Here is a 23665-nt window from a genome sequence, read left to right as displayed (position 1 = left end):
AATTAATTAGTGGACCAGCCTATCTGTTAAGCACTTTTTGTTTCTGCAACTCTTTAGTTTCTTTTATGAAGTAATCAGGGTTAGAAATTTTGGCCATTTCCTTGAAGAAAAAAAAGTGTTAAATATTTTGTAGCCCTCTGAGAAGTGTATAAAAACTGAAAAGTGCATTAAGGAAATTCATTTAATGTTCCATTAGTAAATTGAGAAGAATCTCTTCTCTTGTCTTTTTTTATCATAATCAGCTGGCTTTCAAAAGCAGTGCTCTTCCAATTGAGTGACATGACCATTCTCTGTGGACAGACTTAAAGCTTCAGGTAGCTACTGGCTCCTCTCTGCTCATTCCAAATATATCTTTAGCATATATTCCACCTATAATTAAACAACACAATCCCTGAATTTACACAGTTTTTGTGCCCTCACTGTTTTCTAAATGTTTTATAAGTAATGGACAATGTTTCGCAGAGTATGTTTAAAGCTGTTGTAAAAATAAATCTATCACATGTTTTCGTTATCTCTTGAAATAAACCACTGAACACGTATGTTAGAGATGTCTTAATTAGGTAAAGAAGCATTAATAATCTTGACTTTTCTATGACAATGTTTTTGTTTCTTTTTGGCTATAAATATGTTGACTTATGTGATGCATATCTTGTTGACATTATGGTTGAAAGCTCGGACTATAGCTTTTCTATTTGCCTCATGTGCTTCATTTAGTTGCGGTGGTTATGGGAGGCTAGAACCAGAATTTTAGTAACTATAGCCACTGCATTAATTGAAAGCATCAACAAAAATAATTTAAAGTTTCAATAGGCATTTCTTAAGACTTTATTATTAGAGAATTTATCAGTTAATGTAATAATGGGATGAATGCATTTGGCAGTTCCTTTAAAGTGTAGGAAAATTTCTCAAGCTGGACTGAAAATTAAATGCTGACTAATTCCATCATTTCCAATGTTAAAATTGTTGAAACATAAAACTTCATTGAGCTTAAAGAATCAAATAGTGTAGGTTGTATGTGTTTGATTTAAGGGTATATATTTTTAAGTGCAAAAACATTTCAGAGCTGTTTTTTTTTTCCTACCGTGGTGGTAACAAGAAAGTAGCAGGCTGTCACAAAAACCACTTCAGATGAGATGTTCAGTATTCAATAATTTGTATTTTTACATAATTTTGCTTTTTGTGTGTGCTTTTATGTGAGAAAATTTCTTTGGGTAGCAAAATGTCAACAAGGAGTAACTACTGGTATGTACCCAAGTAGAGAAAACAATAAATAACTGTTATAATTGTTTTAAAATTTCATCTTGGGAAGTATTGCAGTTGTTTTATTGATCATATATTGTTTATATAATGTGTGTGCAAGTGTGACTGTGCGTGTTTCTTCTAGCTGTCACCACTTCTCAATTGCTAAAGTACAGTTTTTAATAAATGTAGTTAGAAAAGAAATGTGTTATTTACAGTTTTTGCAAGGTTTTGTCACAGTGTTACTCTAGAAATGTCAAATAATTCTAGCAGCAGGAATTTATTCATTACACAGTAATGTTTAAAGTGAAGGTATGTATCTACAGTTGACATGTTGTCTGTGTGGTCAGACAGTGAACATTCAGGAGAAATACGGTGCCAGACTTCACACAGGATCATTAAAATTTCTACTTGTTTGTAATTACTGAGAAATATGATACATCAAGGAAGATGAAAATAGATATCTAAGCTCTGAAAATGAAGCCAGACACATCTTGTTAGTTGTATATTATACACATGTTCCCCCACATACACTGAAAGTCATATAAGCACCAGCTTCTTGATTAATGGTAAATTTATTACCGATAGTGAATTGGAGAGGTGCTACCCATGGAAAATTGTAGCAGAACTCAATACAACAGATGATATATAACTATTTTAAACAAACTAAGGCCAAATGTGCTTACTCCAGTTCACATAGTGCTATGAACCAATAATTGTATTAAAAAATACACTGAGCCTTTTGTTGTAAAAGATAATCTCATTAACATAGGTACAGTTCACCAACGAAATTAACACATTCTGCTCAAAAAACAGCATTACAATATCACACGTCTTTAGGTGGATTTTTTAAAAATGTAAAGTACGTAACTGTAGTAAGGGAATTTGAGGACGGAATCTCTTCTGAAACAGTGGTGCCAAAAGAATATTCTTGTGAAACTATGCGATTTATTCCTTAAAATTGATTATACTTTCACAAATGGCAGAATCTCATGCTGTTTGAGTCTTCTTGAAAAGGAAAGTTCAGAATTTGCTCATGATTACTAACCATTGGCTGATACAGTTAACAACCGTAACAGCTACTAGCCGTATTTATCCAAACATCACAACACTATGACTGGGTGATCGAAGTAAATAATCTCAGATGCCAAATGGATAAATGACTCATAACTATAGTGACACTGTTTGATAACAATGGATCGTATGAGTAAAATGAGAATATATTTTATTCTCAGAATTTCAGAGAACGTTCTCAGGTTCGCATGAATAAAGCAAGTCAGAGAATTTACTTCTCCTGAGAATGTTCTGAGCTTGAGTAAAAGGGTGGGGGAAACTGCTCAACGCAAAGAACATTCTCCACTTTCGAATGAATAAAGTGAGAGAAATTTCTCACAAGAGGAAAATATTGTCCATTCTCTGAAATGAGCTCTGTAGCATACTTCGAGCAGAGTAAGTTCTGTTAAGGTTAAGTTTTACTGAGTTTGTTTGGTAAAAATGGCAGAATTTATGTTGCTCGGAACACAAAAAAGATATATGTAGCCTGAAGAAATACTGAAGAGAGAAACTGCAGAAGATTACAGGTTTAAAGTTTATACAGGTTTCACAGTAAAAATATTATTTGGCTGGTGAATTCTTTTCTTGAAAATTGTGAAAGAATGGGTGCCAGCCTTTCAAACCAAGTGAAAATGATAACATTTTTGTGCTGTTTTAGCAGACTGGTGTAGAAGAATAATTATTAGGTATACACCAGACAACTGTGTCACAAAAATTTTCAGATATTGTTCATCATATTTTCTCACAGCTTAAATTTTATACTTTGTTATAATAGAAATATGTAAGTGAACCACAAAAATTAATAACAGTTTTATGACAAACCTAGAGATCCATTTCTCATAATGAAACAGCTTGGGCAACTGCTTAATTACTTGATGCACGAGCATCATATGTAACCAAAATTATCACATCTTAGAAAACTCTGATGAGGTCCTGGTTTGGAATAGATGAAAGTGTGATGTATTCTTAAGATTTATTTTGTGTAATGTGGTCACGTGACTTCTGGAAGATCTGCAAAATATCCAGCTATGACAGCTATAATCTCTTCATTGGAAACACAATATTTTCTAGTCACAAGATTCTTTAGGCATGAAAATAGGTGGAAATTGATGTTCGATATGTGGTTATTGGTTGGCTGATCCAACTATTAATACTTCAGTTTCCAAAAGACTAGATAGGTGCATTTTCCTTGTGCGGGATGCATTTTTCCAGTTCTTTGCTCTTATATTTTTTCATACAGTTTTTACAAAAGACTTGGACAATGCTATAGTTTTGCCTTGTGAATGGTAATCAGTAAGAAGAGTCCTTTTTTGTGTCCCAGAAAACAGATAACAATTTTTTCAGGTATATTAAATAAACTTGGCTTTTTTGGTTCAAGCCCACCAGTCTACACTCAATGAGTTTATTGCAAGCACACTGGACAAGAAAATTTGGGTAACCCATGAGACATTGTTTTAATATTGCCAGAACACTGCCTCCAGCTCTGAAAGTGCCTCAATTCACTGAGTAACTGTGTCCATGTGTTTATTTGGATATGCAGTATTCAGCTGAAACCACTCGTTGATGATCAGATCTAGAGCTATTGAACTGTGAGGATTTCAATTGCTACATTGCACCCACTGTTCCATATAGTCCCAGACACTTTCTGTGGGATTGTGCTCGGGTGATTTAGTGGGCCAGTTCAGCTGTGATAAGGTTCCCGTGTATTTGTCAAACTGGGAATGTAGCATCTAGCCCTGTTAATATGATTGCCAAGCTAGAAGATGGGATTGATCACAGCAAACTCATCGTGTAGATGTAGATGACAGGGCAACACTTAGACACTGAGAATGTTGAAATAATTTTCCAGTTCATTTTCGTGGTAATCTCAACCAGACACCTTTCATCATTTGAAAAGAGGCAAAATTGACTCATTACACCACGCTACACACCTTCAGTTGACTACTGTTCAGTATCTTTGTTGTTTAACCCATTGAAGACAGTGTTATTTGCTGTTGTGATAAATGGCCTTTTGTGAGGGTCCAAAGTTCAAATGTCCATTGTATGCAGTTTCCTTTGAGCATTTGCTTGAAAACTGGTTGAGATAGACCTGCATTCACTGGCAGCAGCATTTCCTGTTAGGTCGATTGTGATCGACAAGGTGTGACACTAATCTCTGGTCCCTTTCGGTTAGGATCTTTGTATGATCATTGTTCTTATGCCTTGTTCCATGGCATTGAGAGGTACGTCATTACATGTAAGACATGTTGGACAGTATGCATTGGTACATCATTGACGGTGTGGTCACGGTCATCTCCAAACACGATAGCTCCTGTCTGCTCTTCTGTCACACCTCCCTGTAGACTCATTGTACTGGACTGATTACATACAACCGACTAGCAGATTTCACTGCCATAATTGATGTCTGCAGTGGAGGGTCACGTGGTCACCTGCTGCTACTGTTACACTGTCTACAGAGTTCTGTTTTCTGGGGCTGGAAGTTTTATCGTGGTGGTAATCTAGTAAAATTACTGTACTCTGTCTGACAACAGTGTTTCAGACTTCCTCAGTGTGTTTGACCAATACTGGTAGTTAAATATTTCCATCTATTATGTAATGGAAATTCTTATTCTTGAAGGTGTGATTAAAGCAAAAGTGTATGCATTAGAGAACATACAGAAGGTGACACCACTAACAACACATTCATTGTGGCTCTCATTTAGAGATTCTCTATTGAAAGAAATGAATGTATTTTTTGTAATACTGAACATGACTGAATTCAAAGACTGTTTCACTGATGATCGGATAGGCCTACCCCGTTCTTCAAGGATGTTTCCTCTCACCTCTGAGTTCCCTAGATATTTTATATTTTATATGCCTCATTCAGTTTCTCATGTTAAGTTTCATGTTTACTAGAAGCAGCAATGTGAAAATTGTTATTGAATATATTGGTAACAAATTGAAATAACTTTAGATACCAGGTATAAATGTGGTTGTAGCTGAGAGCAAAGTCTGTTTCAAAGGTGTGATTCACTGTAAGTGCTATAATCCAAAGAGGCTCAGAAACTGTGCTCTTCAAATTTTTTGCCTCTTTGATCAACAAATTGGTCATGCGTTTCCTCACATTCCATATTATGGCAAGATAACAACTGAATGTTTTATCATCCTAATTTCCCATCTACATTTTGAATAGTGATCAATTTGGCAAAAGTTCTGAAAGTATGTACCAGTGGTTCAAGCTGTAGCAGCCATACAATCTTTCGACTTGCTCGGGAACTGCATAAAATGGAAATGCACAACATGGACAGTTATACCAATTAGGAAGGATTTTTCAACAGGTACAAAACAGAAATAACTGCAGCAATATGAATTGTGTGCCTTTCAATCTAATGTGCATGCGATGAATCTATCCTTCCATGAAAAGAGGTTAGTGAAAATGCTGTGCACATTTTTTGACCCTGAAACCCAACTGTCTACTGGTTGCAGAAAGAAATTATTCTACAAGGTGTACAACTTTGCTTCCACCGTTTTTTCCCCAACATTTGTGGATTTGTGAGGTAGCCATACAGTTGGTAGAAGCAAGTACGCAGATGGGTTATAGAAGTTAAAGTTGTGAATTTCTACAGAGTTGGAAAAGGAAGAAGCTTCTCTTTTATAATGAAATGTCAGCACTCAGCTTGTGGGTAATGCTAGGAACAGAAAGAGAGAAGTACAGTATTCCATAGTTTCGGAGAGGTGTAATGGGAAGATACATTTTATAATGCCAAATGAAAAGAATTCAGGGTTTGTGGTTTGTTGTGGAAAAAATAAAGAGGGGAAGAAGGGAGACTTCTCTACTGTGATGAGACAAGTAAGATTAAGCATGGATTCCACTGTGGAAACTGCTCCAAGAGACACCTCATGGAAAAAAGCGTAATGGAATAAAACCAAGTTAGTGTTACCTGTAACCCACAACAAATAATAAAATCTTCAGGTGAACTTGTGTATGTTACTTCAGCAGCAGTAAGCAGTCCATGGGAGTGAAAAGTGATAACTGTCAAAAATCAAGGAACAGACTTTTTGTAAACCTTTAATAACTTTGGATGAGGTGCTGTTGGTGTTAAATGCTTCAAAACAAAGATTTTTGTGACTGCAAAGTATTCCAGTTAAAAATTTGTTAGAAACACAAACAACATAATTTCAAAAATACATATAAACGAAACTATATGCAGACCAAGTTGACATGACACAACTTGTACCAATACAACTAAAACAAAACATCATTGATATCATCCTTGTCTCAGTACAAATACCTGAACTTGTCCACATCAAAGTGGTTTCACGAAACTGCAAAGTCAAGATAAATCATGAAAAAAATGTGACGCAAAGCTGCAGTTTATCATTTCAGCTTCTTGACATAATTGTCAAAGAAACAGGAACATAAGAAATAAATAATTGAACCAGAAGTAAAAATACAATGGGAATGGGAACCATGGATCATCTGTATCAACTTGTTAAGAAAATGAACATCAAGACTTAGAATCTCATAGATAATTCGTTCATTAAAGACAGAGCATTACTTCAAATTAAGAATGGATTAAGAAATCACTTTTGATTTTTCAAAGAAACCATACCAGCAGCTGCCCTGAGGGTTTGGGGAAACTGCAGAGAACCTGAATCTGGGTAACTAGATGAATTTTTGAATGCTTCGCATCCTGAATGATTCTCGTTCTCTGACTACTGTGTCAGCTGATTCAGTCCTGCTTAAAAATGTAGGTGTAAAAATATAAATGGGCTGGACTGTTTGCTTAACACAGAATTCAGCATAAGGAATGTAATATCAAATTGCTGAATGCTTAACTCAGTGAATATACAGTACAAAATTTGACAGAGTTGCTCTTTAAATAGGAAAATCATATTTGACAATTGGACCAGAGATCATGTCAAGGAGTAATATGACACACATGAAGAAAGCTTTCTTCAATAAAAAAGATTTTGTGCTGCCAGAAATTGGTGTGGAACTGAGGAAGAACTTTGTGAACTGCTTGAAGTGCATCATTGTATGGAAATGAAAGAGAGACAAGGATAAAAAAAGAGAAGAAACATGCTGGTACGTGAGGAAGTTAAAAATCAAGTGGAAAAACAAAGATAAACTGCTTTTGACAAGGAAGGTAATGAAACCAGAAAGGTTGGACATGTATACAGGGTGTATCATAATAAATGGTGTAAACACATACAGTTAAAAGTACACAATACTAGAAGCAAAAAAGTCTCAATAAACATAGGGTCGAAAATGCATACCTTAAGAGCTACAAGCAATTTTTCATCTTCGATACTGTGAAGCAAATCTCTTCTACTGCAAGCTCTTTGCTTTCCATATTTTGGGAAGTGATAATATGGACCAAAACAAGAAAAAATGTCCAGTAAACATGTGCATGCCTTAAAAGTTATGAGCACTTCTTCATTACAAGAGTAGTGTTCCAAAGTACTGCAGATGAACAGGTGCTCATAGCTCTTAAGGTATGCATTTTAGAGCACATGTTTACTGGACATTTTGCTTGCAGTCGAAGAGATTTGCTTCACGGTATCGAAGATGAAAAATTGCTTGTAGCTCGGTATGCATTTTCCACCCTATGCTTACTGAGAATTTTTGTTTCAAGTATCATGTACTTTCAACTGTATGTGTTTACGCCATTAATTATGAAACACCCCCTATAGGGCATGACAAGCAGTAGAGAAAGGAAAATTTTAAAGAGCAAAAAGAAAGAACTATGTAACACAGTTTATTGATAGCTATTGTTGCAGAGAAGAAACGGGAATAGAAGACATTGTGAAACCTATCAAAATAATAATCATTATCCATAAAAATAAAATATCACACTTCTAGGCAGGAAAATTTACTGTGAAATGTTACACAATAGTTTTAATCTATAAAAAAAGAACTGCAAAACTATGTTTAAAGTGCTCGAATGTGCTGCAGGATTACACAGGTATTACAACTTTATATTTGTGAGCAAGCTGTTTTTACATTAATTTTGGGCCAACTTTATTCACACACTGATCCACTTGGTAAAAAATGCAGATTTTTCTTAATTGTTGTTGACTTTTACTTGCAAAATACTTTTTAAAGAGAGATAGATGTGTAAATAAGGCCCTGTATAAGAAAATATTGAATATGACATTCACTGGAGAAAGTGTCATCTGCTACTTAACTTAAATTTTTTAGTTCAGTGTAACTGAAAATTTTAAAACATTTATGGAATCAGATGGAAGAATTCATTAAAACCACATACTTTCTCAACATTTTAAAATATGAGGGGCGTTCAGTAAATAATGCAACACTTCTTTTTTCTCAGCCAATTTTGGTTGAAAAATGTGGAATTTGTTGTGGGAACATTATGTAATATTCTCTCTTCAGCCTCTTTAGTTTCATGAAGTTCCAGTTGGTGGCGTTCCTGTACGTAGCCTCGAGAATGGTGTCTGTAACAGAGGTGCATTCCAAGCAGAGAGCTGTCATTGAGTTTCTTCCGGTACCTCGCCGATGTTCGTAGACACTTGGAGAATGTCTGTGGAGACGTGGCACTGGCAGTTAACAAAAGCAAGGTGTGTCATTAGGCGAGGCGGCTGTTCCCATCACATCGAGGTCGTGCACACTTGTCCAGTCTCTTGCGTGCTGGCCATCCACACACAGCTGTTACTACACTCATTTGAGGTGATCAATAGATCACGATCAAACACCTCTCTGCTCAGCTGGACATATCTGTTGGTAGTGCTGATACACCCATCCAGCAGTTGAGGTACTCAAAGGTGTGCACACTGGGTTCCTCATTACCTAACAGAAGACCACAAAGAGCAACAAAGGACCATCTGCGTGGGGTTGCTTGCGTGTTATGAGGCTGATCGTGACAACTTTTTGTCGAACATTGTCACTGGCAATGGAACACGGGTTCGTCACTTCAAATCAGAAACAAAATGGCAATCCGTGGAGTGGTGCTACACCACCTCTCCTCCGAAGAAAAAGTTCAAAGCCGGAGCCTCAACCAGTAAAGTTGTGACAACAGTCTTCTGGAACTCTGAAGGGGTTATTCTGTTTGATGTCCTCCCTCACGGTGCAATGACCAACTCTGAAATGTATTGTACTACCCTCAGGAAGTTGAAGAAATGGCTTCAGTCTGTTCGTCGGCACAGAAATGCAAATGAACTTGTCCTCCATGACAATGCAAGTAAGGCCTCACGTCTGTGCACCTGAGAGGCGCTCATAAAACTTCATTGGACTGTTCATCATCATCCATTGTACAGCCCATATCTCTCACCTTCAGACTTCTATCTGTTTGGACCAATAAAAGATGCACCATTGGGAGCAGTATGTGGAGGTTATTGATACAGCAGGAGGTTGGCTCTGATGTCAAACAATAGCATGGTACCATGCGGGCATATGGGCCCCCTCAGTGAGGTGGCAAAAGGCCATCACATTGAATGGAGATTATGTTGAAAAATTGGGTTTCATAGCCAAAAGATTGAGGAATAATAGAGACGTGTTGCTCCCCCACTATTACAAGATATATCACAGTTGACGAGTTCCGGAATAACCCGCAGACGCGCGCGCGTGTGTGTGTTTAAAAAAAAACTATGTGGCCTATGTTCCTCAGACATTTATTAGAGTACTGTGTAAAAATTTGAAGTAAATCGATCAAGAACGTTTTTAGATATTCGGTAACACTGTTAAACCATGACTTGTTTTTATAGAGTCGTTTAGATCAAATTATTTCCAGCAGATTTCCAGTATCAAAGGAGACAAATTTGACAATGCTAATGTATTTAATGCAAGTTCTTAGCTGAATGTATGGTTTCTAACATGATGTATTTTCTCTGGGGGTTATTCAGTAGCGAGGAACATTTGCATGCTGGTGTGTTTTCAGAGTTAATTACTGGTGCTATAGGATTGTCAGACTTGACAGTATTGAGTTCTGTTGTTATATAACAATATAATTAATTAAATACAGTTTTTGTCATAGCATTCTTTTAACAGAAAAGCAGATTTATTAAGCATTGAATTCTACCTAAATCATCATTTTTGAGTTTTATGTAGCTCTTCTCAGAAAAGAACTGTGCAGTATTAGCTATATAGTCTCCCTCAGATATGATGACTGATGGGTTGCCCGTTTGCCGAATCATTGTTGCACATTTCTCTTTAAGTTTGTTTTTTAACTGTAAGTAGTTTAGTTTGTGCATAATTTACAGTGGTGTGGAATTATTCTTTCAATATAATTTTGTTAATACTTCATGCTTTTACGATTTGCCAGTATGTGCTGACATTTAGGCACTGTTTAAGAGTCTTGAAGCTGTGTTTTAGGACTTTGCTTAGTAAATCTGATTCTTTCTCTTGAATTTGATTTTAGCTTTGTTAATTACCCTCTCATAAAATCTGTGTGATTTAGGCACAGCAGTATCATTAGCTTTAAGACAATTCAAATGGGTAATTGCTACTCTCTCTTTCTTAATCTAAAGTAAATTAAATTGTGAATATTACTGGTTACAACTGCAGTGAATTCTTCAATTCATTTCCAATGGGCGCTATATGTCAGCAAGCTGTAGATGAGAGTTTTAAACAGTTTGCTGACTTCATGTTTTTGTTTATACTGACGCTGGAATTCCTTTTGGAGCCATATCTTTTCCTCCTCCTTTTGACTATCTTTTTCACAGACAAATGTGACAGTTGTATATAATTGCTGTATGTCTTCCATTACATGTCATAATATATTTATATGATGAAAACTTATGTATTTTTAATGCATTCACATGCTTTAATATGTGTATTAATGTATGACACTAGTATGGTTCGTTAGTTGTTGAAAGCATTTCTTCACTAATGCCAAACTTATTTTTGAAAAGTCCCCTACTTCACGTATCTTATTTACTGTTGCTTCTTGGGAGAAAACAGTTCTTTCATGTCTTCTGCTGTTGAGTGTAACGTTTGGCAAAGTATTCATTTTTACCACTCCTCTTGTTCTAACTAGGAAACCAAGAAACACACAGTTGTAAAACAGCTATGGTTTATTAGGTCACAGAGTGACAACAACAAAAATACACTGCATGTAGTTACAAGTAATGAATACATTTGACAACAGAGAGCCCGGAAGCTTGTCTGTGGCCTTATAAAGATGCTGTCTCTGTCTGGTGTCAATGGAGTTGTGCTATGCGTGCGTGGCGGAGCATGTGACTGTGGCTGGTGACTGGGCTGCCCCTGGCGACTACTTCGGGTATCGGTGGGAGTGCCATTTGAATGTCGGGACACACTACACTTGCTGTAATGGCCCGATTCAGGTCCGCTGTAGGCGATAGGTGTAGTAACGAGTAGGTTACTACACTACTCCGTACTTGTAGGGGGAAGGACAGGTGCCACCGTTTGCGTTACTGTGACTGCACAGACGTCCTTCTTGTCCATTGCAGCATTTGGGTCAGCACCCAAAGTTGCAAGAAGTTTGTGATCCACAAGGACCAGTGCGTATGGACGAAAGCAATTGGGATGTGGTCACCCCCACCACCCGCGGATCCCAGGGTGACTAGTGGCCAGGACCGGTGACAGAGGGGCAGGAATCATATGGATGTCAGAGTACACAGCGAGGGGCATCAGTACAGGCAGTGCTGCGGTACGGGCAGTGACAGTGGCAGACTGGAGAGGAGAGGCTCTGGCGATGAACACACAGCTTCCTTCCCCACTGACGGTGGCGCCAGCTCAGCACAAACGATGAGTGATCTCTGTCTGGCAACTTTTGAATAGCCAATGTCTGATGGCTGCAGTTAGCTCATATTGTCCCACATTAAGATTAAGTCTGTGCCTAACTGGTGACAGCAGTATGCATGTCCTCTGAAAATTTTTGAATTTGGTGGAGGTGGCATTATAGAGTATGGACACTTATTAGCAATGAATTTACGGAAATTTGAACTATAGGTAATGTAATCCTCTAAGACAGCAACATCGATGAGATGCTGAACTTTAGGCATATTGAACACTTTTGTGCATAGAATGAGATAGTTTGTGATGTGAAAATTATTCTGTACTGTAAAAGGTAAGCTAGAATGCAGCTATTGAATATTTAGTATTAGGTCTGATTACAATAGGAAAGCTTTGGGCATAGGTAAAAAAATTGAAGTATGGTCAGTTATTGCCACCTTTAACTGGGATTGAGGTTGAGTCTCAGTCTTTGTGTTAGTTACCTGACAATTCTCTAGGTGTACCACAATGTGTGTATGCTCTTAATTTCTTTAGTCTCGTAACTGAGTTTCACGTTCATATGATAGTGCCAAAAACTGGATGTATCTTTAGTATAGCACATGGACAATAGGTGTCAGCAAAACTTTTTCTTGTTGCATATTAATCCAGATTGCATTACATTCAGTATTGTTAATATGGTTGTTCTGATTACTGTTTTTGCTCGTTGTAAAATATGTACTAATCCCCTTCATTTCCAGTAACTAGAATTAGTTTAATCTACTGAGCCACCTAGTTGAGGGCATATAGTTTTTTATTGGTAATGCAATGTGTAATGGTTCTGTGGGAAACTGATATTAAGTGTTTCAGAATGACATGGTGGGGCGGAAGATGCTAATTTACAATTGAGTGGTGGAGCTGAAAATAAAAGTAAACGTTAGGGATGGCACATTCTGCTCTACAGTTGCTGAAACTGTCAATGCTTTTTCCAAGTGGCATGAATGGAACTGTCAGACACAAATTGGGTTTTGTTAGTATTTTATATAACTGTTTCCACAGATTCCATAAGAGGAGGAGAATGAGAATCGTAAGAAGTTTTTGCAAGCAAATTTGCTGACAAATCTTTGAGTGTAAATGAGATGAACATACGCACAATATATGTCGTTATTGAAGACAGGTGTGTGTGTGTGGTGGTTTTTTTTCCCACCCACTATAAGCGGTGGATTGAGAGTCGTTAATAATGTTATCATGTTCAACAAAATGAAAAATTAAAATGGGCAGTGATATTTGACTTCAATCTTAACAGCTGAAGACCAGTTTATATAGGGATATGTTTTTAGATATTGAGCAAACCCTGTAAATTCAAATGTTTTTGAACACCAGAAAGTTACGGCTACAATGATGCGGTGTCACAAATGTGATATAGACATATTGTAGATAATCAAGAACAGTTTCTCTTGTATGTTCGTGAAGACAACCACTCCCCTCTCCTCCCTACCATCTGTAACAGTACACTATACACCCTGTCTTCAGCACAAGAATTTTATTTGAGAAGTTAAAATGTGTTTTTTGGTATTACAGTTGTAGTCCTGAAAATACCATTTCAATCTGTTCCCAAAAAGTGATTCACTAGATAATTGCTCAAGACATCACAATTTCTAAGAATCTTAAATCTGCATAACTTGGCAACGCTGTTGATCATAGGGATAACAAATAAGTAGTCTCCATTTGTTGAAAAGTAGAGAAAACATGAATGTGATGCAGATCTGCAACAGAGATAGTCAAATGTTGGATGACCTTTGACATGAAATGAATGTGGCATTTTTCTACTTGGGCTTTATTTATTTTTTACATTTCTTTGTTCCAGAACTAGTTTTATCTTTTTAAGTCATTACTGAGTTAGAAAAAGGTGAAATTTTCATATATATGGCACCTTTTGCCAGCTGAACACTCAATAATGACTTAAAAAGTGGAAGCTAGTTGCATAATGAAGATAAACTTTAAATAAATACAGCCTAAGTGGAAAAATACTGCATTAATTTATTCTCTGTTGGTCTATTGTGGACAGGGGACATTGGCTAGTTAAGTAATTGTCAACTTCAATGAAATTTACCAACAGCTGTATAATTTAAGATGTTATTTTATCTTATGCCATCTTCAGATCCCATATGCATATCTCCAAATACACGAAAATGTCATATACAGCCATGAATCACTGGGTGTCGTGAATTCAGTCATTACAGTAGTGATTCATTCGTAGATTTGTGGCTGTGTTAGCCACTATGAAGATGATGATTGACTGTAATCGTTATCGCTTAATGTAGCAATGTCGTAGAAGTAGTGTATTCTATGGTATGTAGTGTTCAGTGTGTCGGTAGCAAAGGCAACTGCAAGAAGAGACTTCTGACTGTTCAGTTAGTCTTCTTGTAATGTCTCCATATGGCATTCTAACTGAGGAGAAAGTAGCAATATAGGCACTATGAAATAACCACACTACTTCATTTTTCTCTGTGACAGAACATGTTTTTGAAAGAGCATCTATGTAACACAAACCAGCAAGACAATAGTTAAGAATTGACAGTTTCGAGATTGTGCTGTAATATAAGAGACGTATCCTGCTAGAGTAATTTTTCTTTAAAGCATGAGCTGCTATGGACTACATTTATTTCAACTGTTTCTCCTTTCTTTTCTTCCACATTTCTCAATGTGTGTCTCTTCTTTCTTCTTTGCAAGTGACTCCAATCTTCTTCTTCATTTTTGAGGGAAATCTTTGTAGTTCAGTAATTTACTGATACGTGACAGCCCGTTCTACTCCAGGTGTTATCCAATCCAGCTAGAATGTGTTTATCAGTTCTTTAATTACAGTTACCTATGGAAGATAGTTGTATTAGTTAATGCCCTGTCTGTGTAGATTAACTGAGTAGTACTATTTTCAATCTTCTTTTGCACTGAGGGAATATGATGTTTTCTTCTTAATAACTACTATCAAAATGAGCTGACAGTTGATTGCATTATGCCATATACATATTATTGTCTCTGTGCTTCCAAAGGTCTTCTTGTGCAGCAGTAAAATGTAAAAATAGTATGAGTTTATCTTTGAGGTTTTAATCAATTTCCATATTTTCCATTTTGTGTACATCACAGTTATAGCTCTTGATTATGTCTTAATCTTTGTCTTTTATGTGCAATACTGCAACTGAATCTTTTTCTTGTCTTCTTTACAGAAGTGAATCATTTAATTGAGTGTTGTGGATAATTAGCTTTAAATTGGTGCAAAAAACAATGCATTATACTGTGAAATGGCCACCATGCAGCATGCTTGTGCAGTTTGTGCATTAACTCTTTGCAGTATGCACAACCTTAGGAAATTAATGGACCACTGTGCAAACTATTTCATGGCTGTTAGTTCGTGGGAAATAAAACAAAAAAGTTCAGTCTTTTTAATTACTAAAAATTATGTACAACTTGGATTTATTCACCAATATATTATGTTGCACTGGTGTGAGTGCTTAAAAGTGATACAGGCATCACTGGAATAACAGGGTGTACTTTCAGCATAGTTGAGGTAATCCAAATGTAATTTGAGTTTTCGTAGGAAAATAGTTGTGCTCCAGTGCTTTTGTCAAGTAGTATGTTAGTTCTTAGGCATCCTCAGACATTACCCATTTCTCAGTCCAGTAATGGTGTAGCACTTTCATTTCTGTAATATTTAAGTTACAACAAAACTTAATGCTCAAAGTTACTGGCAAGAAATAAACTTTTCTGGCAATTTGATAAAAAGATATGATGAACATTAGAATTTGCCACAAAGTAGCATAAAAGTTATGCATAATTTTATTTTGTAACTTGTAAACTGAACAGTAACAGATAGTATCATTGCCAGTGACCAGTATATGTGGAAAGTTATCTGATAATGAGCTGAAAATGATGTGTTTTTGGTTGAATTGCTCTCAAACTAAGGAAGAGCATTTACTGGCATTAGAAATTATATTTTTCAGTAAATGAAGTGCTTGAGTTCCACATGTTTCAAACAGCAGGACTCTAGGAATGCTGTTTTTGGTATGTTCAGTAACTTTGTGTAGTTTTCTATATTCTCGGTTTTCATGCAAATCTTATCCAGAGAAGTAATTAGGTAGCAGCTTGCTGTGTGAAATAATTTTTCTCTCTGGTAAAAACATCATTGTTTAGTGGTGATATCTCCTGCACTAAAACTAACTACTAAAATTTGTGACCACTTAAAAATTTTACTAAAATGTTTAGTTTTAAAATAACATCATTTAACTACTATATTTGTGTTTGGCTTTTTAGAAACTGCAGATAGTTTTGTTTTTAAATGGGTGAGATAAATAATTGGAAGCTAACATTGTACACAACATGTGTAATATTGGTTGGTCATGAATGATGGATGAGCATTTATGATGAAAAATATTAACTCAGAGCACACATTTTCAGGCAAAGTTGTTATGAAAATGTTAATCACACATATCTTGATTCTGTCAGTTGAAATATGTAGGATCAGTTAGAATTCTGGCAATGCCTGTGTGTGCACGCTCTAACTTCAGATTATCAATTATGGCACAGATGTTACTTCTTGTGGAAATAACTGTAAACATTACTTACTCAAAATGGGATTTTCAAATTCTAAAATGCTTTTCCATCAATACATATTTTCCCTGCATTTGCTGTCTTGTAAGTTAATGTGGGTTTTATCACAGCTGTATGTATTGCATCACACTTCACTGAACTGGTACATCAGATATATAATTTGTACTTTTGTCTGTTACATTTTAGATAAAATAACACTTTTCACCATATTATCAGTTAGCTTACAGATGCATGATTGCCACTTTTAATGTTGTGAATCTCCAGTTTGTGGTGCATGGCTACCCTGCTCCCCAGATCTAATGGGCTGCTTGTGCTGTTTTTGCGTTACAGTTGCCATTGACCTGATAGTTCACCACATCTGGGATATATTACATGGCGTGGTGAACCGAAGATGGGCTAGCTCTAGCTCAAGCTCAGAAAACCTTAGCAGGTAGATTTGCTGCATGATTTGAACATTCCAGGGCATATAACATATGAACCTTTGGCAGTGTCCATGTATAATGGTATCCAGCCATGCACTCAATAATATTTAAAAATGCTTTGGTTCTGCCACACGGACTTGGTATTTTACTGTGCCACAAAATTATTATAGTCAATAAAAGTTCTCAAAATAAATTATTTTTCAAGGATGTCACTTAACTGTTTGTTCAGTGTTACAAATGCATGTCTAGTGTGGCAGACACTATTCCTAACCTTATGTGAGGCAAGAATGTAAAATTGGGCTATACTAAGCAAAAAAGAAAAAAAAAAAGAAAAAAAAGGGAATTGTACAAGATGCACAAGATTTGATCATGAATCTTGATCTATATGGTTCTCAGTATTCATTTCTTGCCTCATATAGACCTGCTGGGTGCTTTACTTTAGACTAAAAGTTATTTAATAAATCATTGAATAGTATTTCATCAACAAACTAGAAGCACATTATTGACTTTTGTCTTTTTGTTGTCTTATTTGTATTATTTAATTAAATATTCATATTTAATTACTGTGTCGTGGAACTGTGTCATTCTGTATATATTCCAGAAGCATAAAGCAAGTAAAGTTTTTGTATTAATGTGTATTTCTTGCACAAAAATACTTTTATTTGTTGTTCATGTTTAGTTACTCTTGTAGTATGGTACATAATTTAATTTTTGATGCTGCAGGAATATTATCAGGTAAACTAAACTATTTTAAATAGTAAGGCTGTGAAATGGTATCAGTATTTTACTGTGACTGATGAAATGTTACTTTGATAGCATATCTTGGAGAAAAGGTAATTTCAAGTTGTTTCAGAAGGTCAGCTGTATGTGTATTATATGTACATTTGTAAAACGGAATGCTTTGAACGGTCCTCTTCCTGTACACTTGGGAACTATCCACTGATTATGTTGTGCAGGAGGGAAATATTGTTCTCAAGGACTGCCTCTCTTTCCATAAAAGTGTGAAAATGAAATGTTTATTAATTTCACTATTGTACTGTAGTATTGATATGAGAGGTTATCTGCAGGATTTCTTTGATGGGAAAAATCACATCTTGGATATGACTCTGTGAAAATCAGAATGATTTTCACTTGTAACATTTATTTCCTTTCTGAGATCTGTATGTTCTATATGATTCGTACCTGTTGTTTAAAATTGATGACACCATTATCTATACATAGATAATGCCAAACATTTACACTCTGCGAGTGTTTTGTGACAGTCTTCCTTTTAATAAATATGAACAATATCATAATTTGAGCCAGTTGCTAAGCACTAATAAGAACATGAAGAAAACCTTCTGTATATCGTCAAATCCTTCTTACATTGTGAGTTTATTAATGTTTACTGTTCTGCTTTCAGTCATAACGGTTTATTATTATTCAGATGCACATTAGTCAATTCATTCCGTGTTATGATATTTGTAATTGTGTGTGCCTGAAAATAACATTAGTATGGACATGTAGTAATACAATAGATGTCTGTTAAACTCCAAAGCCTACCTGAACGAGGTTTGCAATTTGTGTGTAGCAGAGGGAGATTAGTCATGTGTAAATAAATTGTAATCCATTGAGTGCACTATATTTGTGTGATTCATTATGAACTGTTTATAAGCTATCTAGTTTGTGTTTTGGATGTTATTGACACTAGGGGAAGAAGAAAAAATCAGAAACAGAAAATATTTGGTCCTAAGAAGTAAAAATTGCGCACCTCTAAATTCACTTAGCAATTACTGAAAAAAAAATCATACAGATTCTGCTACATTGTCTGTTTCTCTAAGTTATAAGTATTTGTGTAGGGAGGAAAAAAATACAAAGCTATAAAAGTTATTTTGCTGCAATAACTGCCTGTATCATCAGTATCTCATGGTTTTCACAATTTAAATGGTGCTCAGAATGCTGCAGAGATTTTTTAGAAACTTAAGGATCCTTCAGCTGTTATATCAGTGCTGAAGAAACAAATCAGAGCTGCAGTTCTTGTCACCATAACTTAAACAAATATTTGTGAGTATTCAGTATTTTTTATTGAGGTTTTGACATTCCACTTGTGAGACTGAGTTTTGATTTGGATGTACTTAAAATGTGGCTTTGTATTTTGAATAAACAAGTAAGAGCAAAATCTCATTTTTAATTTCCTTCCTGCCATCCCTGACTATGTGCTCAATAAACTCTGTCCATGAACTGTCTTTCTCCATCTTCCTGTACTCGTTCTGCTATTCCTTTTATTCCTTCTGTATTGTTTTTTTGTTGTGGTTTCCTTCCAGTGTTTGATCATTACGCACATGAAAGCGTTTTTTGCCCTCTATATGAAAGGCATAATTTGAGTATCTGACTGTGTGTGAAATGTTGCATGTCAAAAATACCAGCAACTTTTTTATATAATAGTTATATTACAGGTAGCAAATAAAAAGTAGTAATTTATTGGTTGTTGTTGGTATGATGAGTTAATGGTTTAAAATGTTGACTGAGAAACAGAGAGATTTTTCTTGAGGGGGGGGGGGGGGGAGGCAAAAATGTATGTGGAGACTCCTTAGTTAATTGGTATGAGCCCTATAATTTCATTTCATTGTATGGTGACAGCCATAGTAGGTCCTAAATGGTGGGGTAGGTCATAAAGTATACAATCTCCCATGCCTCTGAAAGTTATGTTTTATTAAGGGTACAATTTATTCAAGTTGTTGGAGAGGACTAAAATGTTGAAGTGGGTGCTTATGGCTATAATAGCTTCATATGATAAAACAATGGAAATATTGATAAATGATAATTGAATGCAATCATCTATTGTTAACAATGTTGTTTGTAATAGCAGTACTTTAGCATTACTATGTATGATGATGTAGAATGTGGGAGGTGGAAGGAGGAGAGAAAATGGATGAAGCAGAGCCAGTACAATGGACTGTAGAGAATATTCATTGAAAAAAGAGAGATAATTGGGAGATGGGGAGGGAGAGAACATCTTGTAACACATACTCTGTCTTTATTCCCTCTCTCAATTTATCATTGTGGTGCTTGCAGAGTGGTTGCATACTGGACTTGCATTTAGAAGAACCACTTATAAAATGCCACTCACTGACCTGTACCACACAAGGATAGTGTGGCGAACCTCCATCACCATAAGTTGAGACAAAATTGACTGTATTCTAGTTATGTGGTGGGTGCGTGTTTTATATGTTCAGCGATCTTGTTTTGATTGAATGATGATGTGAATAGTTCATAATGAAGTGCATACTATATTGCATGTGCAAATGCAAGAGCTTTCCAACATCAAACCAGAAATATTACAGATAGACAAAGAAGAAACTGTCTCGTTCACTATTGTTCCTATTAAAATTTGATTTGCTGTCTTCGTGTGAAGTGCTTAGTGTCCATTATACATTACTAACACCAGTTACCCAAGAGTAATTGTATGTATTAAAAGGCTTGCCACTTGTGCAGATTTGTACTAGTTCTTTTGGTGTAGAAGGAAAAGAATGGGTATTGATCCAGAATTGTGAAAAAATATTTTGTACCATCAGTTGAGGATGTGATAGCTCTGTGAAGGAGTTTTACAAGAAACAAATGTTCACCTCAGTAACTGGCAATAATGTATGTAATATAGCATGTTACAATCAAATTCTGATTTTGTGAAGGGTAGAACACCAAGAATCTTTTATATGTGAATGTCACCACAATAGATTTTGTGGTCACTTGTCTCACAAATCCTGTGTCTAGCCCGTTACACTTTTCTGTTTCCTACTTTTTGTTGTGACCTCATCCTCTCCATTCTGTGATAAAACCCTGGACTCACTGCCTGGAAGATGGCAGTTGAAATCTGTGTCTAGCCATCCAGATTTTTCTCCAGTTTCCTTAAATTGCTAAAGGCAAATGCCAGGATGATTCCTTGAAACGGCACTGTCGATGTTCTTCCCCATCCTTTCCCTATCTCTAATGACCTCCTCGGCAACAGGACATTGAACTGTAATCGTCCTTCCTGCCTTCATGTCACCTGTTTGAGTAATACAGTAGAAACACCCTTTGTACACTTCTCAATGGACAGACCCAAAAAAAGTGTAAATTGCAGGAAAGTGTAAAATACAGGACAGCATAGGAAACACAAGAAGTTGTAGATTTTGTGCTTGTTGTTCTCTTGTTTACGAAGACTGCCAACTTAAGTGTTCTAGCCAATATTGTGTTACAAGCTTTATTTGTAGTACTTTTATATTTATTATCATTAATGAATCTCACATTAGAAAACAAATGTCTTTTCAGAGTGGTTTCACGAGAGACTTTGTTTATGCCATTGCACACGATCAGAATGAAGAAGGAAATATGTGCTCGTGTTTGTGTGTGTCGAGATTTGGCCACTGCCTTTGCGATTATCCCTTTTCCACTGTGACACAGCTGGCTGCTGGCTTGTGATGTGTGGGTCATTGCTCTGATTCCTGCAGTTATTTATCTCTAAGCATTTGCAATTTCAGGAAGGTTCTGAGGCTTATTTATGTATGGAATATTGGAATTTACTGGAAAATTCAATGTATTTAGAATACACCTGAGGAAGGCAGGTCAGCTACAACTTTACATTAATGTGTGCACAGTACATATGTTTTCAGTGTGAAGTGTTTGCTCTTATTGACTAGCCTATTCTCATAACTAATATTTAATTCCAGATTCTACAAGACAATATTGGATAGGTTTACAGTGTGGTTGGGAAAAAGACCAGGAAATGTCTGTGAACCTACCAAGGGTGCTGCAGCACTTGCACATAATGGCATCATACCCTGTGATTCTGACAAGGGAACCTCCCCATCGCACCCCCTCAGATTTAGTTATAAGTTGGCACAGTGGATAGGCCTTGAAAAACTGAACACAGATCAATCGAGAAAACAGGAAGAAGTTGTGTGGAACTTGGAAAAAAATAAGCAAAATATACAAACTGAGTAGTCCGTGTGCAAGATAGGCAACATCAAGGATAGTGTGAGCCCAGGAGCGCCGTGGTCTCGTGGTTAGCGTGAGCAGCTGCGGAACGAGAGGTCCTTGGTTCAAGTCTTCCCTCGAGTGAAAAGTTTAATTTTTTATTTTCAGACAACTATTATCTGTCCGTTCGTCCGATGTGAGGTAGTATGGCGACGCTACACCTAAACAAACATCGTAACAAAACATATGTTTTCACAGAGCACAGGGAAAACTGTGCGACTGTGAAACTGTTGCATTCATTTGTTGCAGTTTATGTGACAAACTCTTATGTTTTCTTAACTTTTTTGGGAGTGATTATCATATCCACAAGAAAACCTAAATCGGACAAGGTAGAAGAGTCTTTTTACCCATTCGCCAAGTGTACAAGTTAGGTGGGTCGACAACATATTCCTGTCATGTGACGCACATGCCGTCACCAGTGTTGTATAGAATATAACAGACGTGTTTTCCTGTGGAGGAATCAGTTGACCTATGACCTTGCGATCAAATGTTTTCGGTTTCATTGGAGAGGCACGTCCTTTCGTCTACTAATCGCACGGTTTTGCGGTGCGGTCGCAAAACACAGACACTAAACTTATTACAGTGAACAGAGATGTCAATGAACGAACGGACAGATCATAACTTTGCGAAAATAAACCTTTCACTCGAGGGAAGACTTAAACCAAGGACCTCTCGTTCCGCAGCTGCTCGTGCTAACCACGGGACCACGGCGCTCCCGAGCTCACACTATCCTTGATGTTGCCTGTCTTGCACATGGACTACTCAGTTTGTATATTTTGCTTATTTTTTTCCAAGTTCCACACAACTTCTTCCTGTTTTGTCGATTGAACTGTGTTCAGTTTTTCAAGGCCTATGCACTGTGCCAACTTATAACTAAATCAGAGGGGGATGCGATGGGAGGTTTCCTTGTGAGGAACTTTGAGCATGTGTATTACTCGACAAAAGTGAACTGTAGATCTGGCTGTAGTGAGAACTAACTTAATCCTGTGACGAGATACAGCATATTCCAATTCAAAGTCGTGCACGTTAGCTCGCTGTGCAAGCATAAAAAGTGATCACAGAAAATATCAGTATGTGCAAGTGCGAGGGAATGTGTAAGTGAATGTTGACAAGTGAAAGTTAAATAAGTCAATGATGTGTAAATTAACGGAAGGAGGTACACCTTACTGAGTAGAACAAGATTTAGATATCTGTTCCAAATTGGAAGAAACAAAATGCACACAGTAAATATTTCATTACTGATATGGGTTTATGTATTATTAGGCAAAATTTTCTTTGAACAGTACCAGGAGTTTGCATAATCTTCACAGCCTTTGTCACGCAGAATTGCATTTCTGGGCTAGCAAAGAAGCTATGAGACAACTTGTTCCAGCTGTGGAATTTGGTTATAAAAGAGTCGTTATGTCTGATTGAGAGGCCATACTTGTGAAAAGGGCATATTACATTAATTTTTACACAGAAATAAAGCATCAGAATTAAAGCAACCAGTAGTTTATTTAGAAGAAATGTGGCTTCATATACATTACACTGTGAATAAATATTGGCTAAGAGGCACTGTGTGAAAGGTACTGCTGACAAAAATGCCAATCATTTTATCGTTGTGGTTCATATAGGCAAGTGATAGTTTTATTCTATGTTCACTTCTCTTATATAACAGCAAAACTTCGAGATATCATACAGAAAT

General features: G+C 36.4%; 1 protein-coding gene across 2 annotated transcripts in view; it reads left to right on the top strand.

Moving 5' to 3' along the window:
• Positions 1-23665, top strand: part of LOC126469816 (uridine-cytidine kinase) — a 134159-nt gene that overhangs the window by 49391 nt on the left and 61103 nt on the right. The window contains exon 7 of one of the 2 annotated variants that reach the window (XM_050097096.1): positions 16898-19137. The exons of the other annotated variant lie outside the window; for it this stretch is intronic. Coding sequence (XP_049953053.1) covers positions 16898-17001 — 104 coding nt within the window. The 3' untranslated portion in view covers positions 17002-19137. Of the gene's footprint in view, positions 1-16897; positions 19138-23665 lie in introns of those variants that run through there. 2 annotated transcript variants of the gene reach the window in all.

The sequence above is a fragment of the Schistocerca serialis genome, chromosome 3, assembly GCF_023864345.2.
Source record: "Schistocerca serialis cubense isolate TAMUIC-IGC-003099 chromosome 3, iqSchSeri2.2, whole genome shotgun sequence".
NCBI lineage: Eukaryota > Metazoa > Arthropoda > Insecta > Orthoptera > Acrididae > Schistocerca > Schistocerca serialis.
Note: the sequence above shows the minus strand (reverse complement) of the source record. Positions and strands in the feature narration are given on the sequence as shown.